Raw genomic sequence first — 5,507 nt, forward strand, 5'->3', positions numbered from 1 at the left:
TGATTGAACTTCAAAGCACATTTAACTCTTATCTTTCAAGAATTTAGAACAAGACAAATGCATGGAAAAATGCAAATACTAAATGCATGGAAAAATGCAAATACTAAACTGTCTGACAGAATAGGCAGCAACCTTAAAAACATTCCAAAGAAACAAACAGAGTGGAACATAAACTCACTGCAATTATCATTCTCCCAGATGCAGAAAACAGTTCTCCTGCAATGTCAATGTCAACTGTAGTCTCAGCCCCTACTGCTGGTTGTGAAACACAGGCCAGGAAATGGCGAACCACCAGTTCATATAATTTCTGTTATTGAATAAATTCACTAGACATTCAGATATGGTTTCACTCATACAAAGATCAAAATTACATGAGTTTCATCTGCATATTTCACCCTAACTAACAAATCGTGCGAAAGCGGGTACTAACATGGTGATCTTGACTCCATCCAGCTTCTCCAGCCGAAAACTTTGTAGGGTGAATAGGAGGGTGGGCTTTGTCATCATGCCCACCACCACTAGGATTTCTCCAAAGTCGTGCTTCAGGATCCAGCAACCTTTGGGCATATGAGCCCCATACAGGGTGCCCTTGCTGCTCTTGTACCATCATCTATACTCCAAATAAGAAGAAGATGGTGAAGGAAGCTTCTTGTATAAGAGGTTGTAAAAGCATTATAAAAAGTGAAATATTTAATGAGCTGACTAGCATCATGAAATAAATTTTGATCATCATTTGATAGAGCTTGTGTAGAGAACTATATCTAAGAACAGATATAATGGAGCAGGGCTATTGACAAAAGAAAAAAGATCCTCCTATTTATTTGGAATCAATGACTTCTGACTTGTTATGGCATCCTAACCATCAGAAGTTTTACATTAATTTCTTTCCTCATACAAAATTATATTTCACTCCTTTTGTTACTCTCAAACCTTCTAATTATCACAGCATCCATGCCACTGATATTCAATCAATAATAAGTATCAACACCATGAAGCTACTGTTTCTTATAATGATTGTTCCAGTTCCCGCGCATTAACAAGTGCTCTACTATCGAAAACAATTATTCTATATGACTAAGAAAATAATAGTTACTTACGTGCAAATTTGTTCTCTCTGAAAAGCTGTCAGTCTCAGTGCGCGGATAGCTAATAAAACCAGCTTGATATAAATCTTCTGCCACCTATTGGGAAAAAAATATATCTAGAATTAATCATCTTGTACAGTTGTACCATACATCATCCCTGGACTGGCTAGATATCCTGTCTATTATAATTTATACATTGACATCAACAACTCTAATTTGAAATAAATTCAGAGTGCACCTGCTGGATAAACAATTAAAAACATACATACATACATACATACATACATACATACACGTACATACATACACGTACATACATACGTACATACACGTACATACACACACACACGAGCGCACACACACACACACACATATATATATCCTGTCAATTGTTGAAAGTGATACGGATGTTAGGTTGTAAGCTAGCCGATGTTTTCATTGATCTTAAAAATAAGTTGGGAGCAACAGTTGAAAGTGATACAGGTGACTAAGGTCGTTATCAGAGTTTGGTAAGAGGTTGTATCTGCCTCACATAAGACCAGACATTGTATTTAGTGTAAATGTGCTAAATCAGTTTATGCACTCTTCTTGTGCAGCTCACGTGGAAGCAGTCCTACAGATAGCGAGATACTAGAAAAATTCTCCTGGAAAAGTTTTTTTTTCTTCAAGGAATTACCATCTTCAAGTATAGACATATAAATTGAACTGGTTAATAAATGACACAAGATCAAGTTCTGGATATTGTATGTTTGCTAGCGGAAATTTAGTTACTTGGAAGAGTAAGAAAAAATCGGCAAGCAATCTAGTGCTGAAGTTGAGTTCAAAGATTTGTGAGTTCATGCGGTTCATGACTTTTCTCATGGAGTTACAAGTCACTCAACGGGATGGAATGAAGCTTTTTTCTGACAACAGTAGACATCAAAAGTGCTCATAATCCATTTCAACATCATTGAACTAAACATGTTGAAGTGGACAGACACTTTCTCAAGGACTACCAAGACCTTTATTCTCTCCCACATTAGCAAGTTGGAATGATGGATATCTTTGAACTAGCTTGAGGAGAGTGTTGAAGATTGTTGACAAATATGGCCAAATATATGATTACATAACAAATCATAGTATTGAACAAATCAAAGATATGAAGAAATTTGGAATAAATGAAAGGAGATCCTTAATTACTGCAATCAAATTTATCCATTTCCTTATGCACAGCAATTCAAATTTTATTTTTTTGTAAATTTAGGATAAGTTTTAGTAGTGATAGCTTGTAATTCTAATGAAAAAAGACAGTTCATTTTCTCATATTCCCAACAATTCACTTATAGAAGCTGACCTTCATGGTGTGTTCAGAACTCATACGAAAGTAGCGTGATGCGCGTTTCTCAAGCTCAATTGTACTTAGAGGATGAGGAGGATATTTCAGCTTCTCCTGTTGTCTAACTCTGGTTACCTGGAAGAAATGAAATTGTGAATTCTGCTGATGACTAAGAGCTGGATTTTCTGAAATTAGCTAGTCTTCATTGAGACTCACAGTTGCAGTGGGTTCTTGGACACACATTTCATATATTATTGCCGCACATGTGTAATCAAACAAATGACCGCGCCTGCTAAGTCACAAAATTAATAGATGTCATCAGTTTTTCTGAATTTGATTGAGGAAAATACTACTATAAGATGGCAACACAGACAATAATTACGTCCAACTAAATGTAGCAATGCCTTCCTCCGAATTGTGAGTACAGTTAATTGTCCAGAACTCTTCAGGTTCGTGTGATTGTATTTCCCAGAATCTCTCCACAACAAAGCCCAGTGTGGGGAACTGTGGAAAATGATGATAACGTGAAAAAATGCAAATTTGTGAAGATATGCAGGAAACAAGAGTTTAAAGATGATACAATGACAAATTGTTTACCTGGCAAGGACCATAGCTTAAGATGATATTTTTGTCATCCGTATTGAAATCAAGGTTAAATGCATCTCTCAAAAGCATAGTCTGAAACCTAGTGAAAGAAGCACCTATACGAAGATCTATTTCCTGCAAAACATTTCAAATTGGCTTACTTCTTCCAATTTGGCATTGCAGCAAAATAATTTCAATGAAGAGTCCATTGGCATACAAGAATCCATGATGATGCATTAAAGTTTTAAAACCTACACCATTGGAGCACAATTTGTATATGGCAGGCTGTATGTCGAGTATGTCATGGTGACAATCAAAAGAAAAATGAAGCACTATAAAGAAGAGAAAATAAAAGGAACTGAATAAGTGATAAGAGAATGTGTTCCAGAGACATCAGTAAACAATAAATCTGTCAAAGCAAGTGAATTTGCTCTAACTCACTTGTCGAACATCTACTGCATCGGCAAACAGTTGATTAGGTCGAACAAGGTGTTGCATTGAGTAATGAATTTCTCTGCACATACCAAGTTTTGATTATAAAATAAGATGGAGAAAATAAATAAATAAGGATATGCAACAGCCAAGCAGAACCTGTCAATTAATGCTGAGAAACGAGCTCTCCAGATGTTAAGATTTCGATTTGCTTGTGTGCAAACTTCAACGACCTCAAATGCTATATTTTCTCCTTCTCTATCGCAATCAAGCCACAGGATAAGCCACTGACACTTTCTAGCTTCTTCCTCCAGCGTCCTCTTGATATCTAACTTATCCTAAATTCATACCAAGAAATAAGAAACAAAAGCTTTCTTTATTCAGTGGTACTCAAGGGCGAAAGTAAAAATTGTGGACATATAATACAGTTCAGATTATGTATAGCGCTAACAAAACTAGTGTAGCTCATGCATTTCTGCTGATGTATATCAACATGTTGTAAAAGCTCTTTGCTTGAAACTGCAAAAGTCAATATTTGTTTAAAAACCCAAAATGCTTTTCTCATACTGAAAAGTTCAAATGTTGTGAAAGCTAAACAAAATCATTTCAATTATCAACCACCATACCGAATTAAAAGACATTTCTGCTGCTTTTGTCATAATAACATCCACCAACCCACCCCCAATCTTCGAAAAATGAATTGCGCAATAGCAGTAATCAACCCGTCCATATAGAAGTGTACATATTTTGCAGCGAGATGTACTAACTAGCATTAGTCCGTCACTTAATTGTACTCCAAAAGCATTAAAAGCTTGTACCTCGGGAACATATTTCTTGACGGCGGCTTGGTATAGTTGAACAGGGTCGCAGGAATGCCACTTGCGATAGCGTTCCTCGAATTCGAGCTCCATGAGATGGCCAGTGACGGAAGTAAAAGACATGTGAAAGTGCTGGTTTTGAATGGTGTAATTAAACTCAAAAATCTTGTTGTATCTCGACCGCCCGTCTCGAACTCTAAGCCCCCCGCTCGATGGGCTCTTTGAGAGTATTCCCGACACCGCCTTTGCCACCGACGGCTTCTCCGCCACGTTCAGCGCCCTTATCGGCCGCCCTCCCGCCATCAGAAAATGCTCTCTCCCTGTTGCCCGCTAGTGTAATATTCTGTGTTAAACGAGTACGGTTTTGAGATTTTCCCGCTTTAAGCGATTTGACTGATCTACCCGCGGGTTTATTATACGAATGGATACTTGGTCATACAACTTAACAATTGAAGTCCTCGTTCAAAATGAAAAAATAAAATTGTTACGGACCTCACACAAAAAATATAAAATTAAATATGGTGACTTGATATAATAAATAATAATCGTATTTTTCATTTTAATTGGCAAATAGTAGAAAACAAACAGGGGCTAAATATTACTACTTGATAACTTAATTCAAAAATATATATCAATAGTTATTTAACTATGCATCGTGTTCAACAAATGACATCGACTTGAGTGATAGATAGATAACACAATGTATAGTTCAATGACCATTGAGATATATTTTTTGATTCAATTATAAAATGGTAACACTTAGCCCCCGTTTGGCCCCCATTTTCTAGAAATGAAAATGGGTGGAATAATATTTTTTTAAAAAATGAATGGTGGAAAAAGAAGGAAAAATTTTTGATTTACGCGTAATATTATTTTATGAAATATTGTGTGGATGAAAATAAAAGAGAGAAAAATGGAATGTAATTTAATGGAATTTTATGGGAGCCAAACAGGGGCTCAGCAAAGCTTAGTGATCATTGAGATACATTTTTTTAATTCGGTTATTGAGTAGTAACAATTTTTTTTCATTAAATCGATCTCTATGAAAGAAAAAACTAAAGAAAATGAAGGGAAAAAGTTGAAAAATCAAAATCGATCTCAACTACATTGGCACTAATTCAACATTTTTTGAATTTTTTTTCATTTTTCTACGCCATTTTTCTTTTGGTGTCCCTAATGTTTCTCTTTTAATCTTTTTTATGCAAAGTTCGAGATATGGTAAATTGATACCCATTGATCTAAAAACCAAACGTACTTTTCATTGTAATGGAG

General features: G+C 35.7%; 1 protein-coding gene across 1 annotated transcript in view; it reads right to left on the bottom strand.

Moving 5' to 3' along the window:
- LOC111409519 (DNA topoisomerase 3-alpha-like) overlaps nt 1–4,614 on the bottom strand; it is a 6,663-nt gene extending 2,049 nt beyond the window's left edge. The window contains exons 1-10 of the mRNA XM_023039562.1: nt 4,236–4,614; nt 3,577–3,755; nt 3,427–3,499; nt 2,998–3,120; nt 2,783–2,904; nt 2,617–2,689; nt 2,419–2,535; nt 1,098–1,181; nt 431–610; nt 179–307 (exon numbers count right to left, since the gene is read on the bottom strand). Of these exons, the coding sequence (XP_022895330.1) occupies nt 179–307; nt 431–610; nt 1,098–1,181; nt 2,419–2,535; nt 2,617–2,689; nt 2,783–2,904; nt 2,998–3,120; nt 3,427–3,499; nt 3,577–3,755; nt 4,236–4,538 (1,383 nt within the window). The 5' untranslated portion in view covers nt 4,539–4,614. The remainder of the gene's footprint in view (nt 1–178; nt 308–430; nt 611–1,097; nt 1,182–2,418; nt 2,536–2,616; nt 2,690–2,782; nt 2,905–2,997; nt 3,121–3,426; nt 3,500–3,576; nt 3,756–4,235) is intronic.
- Between the last annotated feature and the right edge of the window lie 893 nt (nt 4,615–5,507).

The sequence above is a fragment of the Olea europaea genome, chromosome 14 (genome assembly GCF_002742605.1).
Source record: "Olea europaea var. sylvestris chromosome 14, O_europaea_v1, whole genome shotgun sequence".
Lineage (NCBI taxonomy): Eukaryota > Viridiplantae > Streptophyta > Magnoliopsida > Lamiales > Oleaceae > Olea > Olea europaea.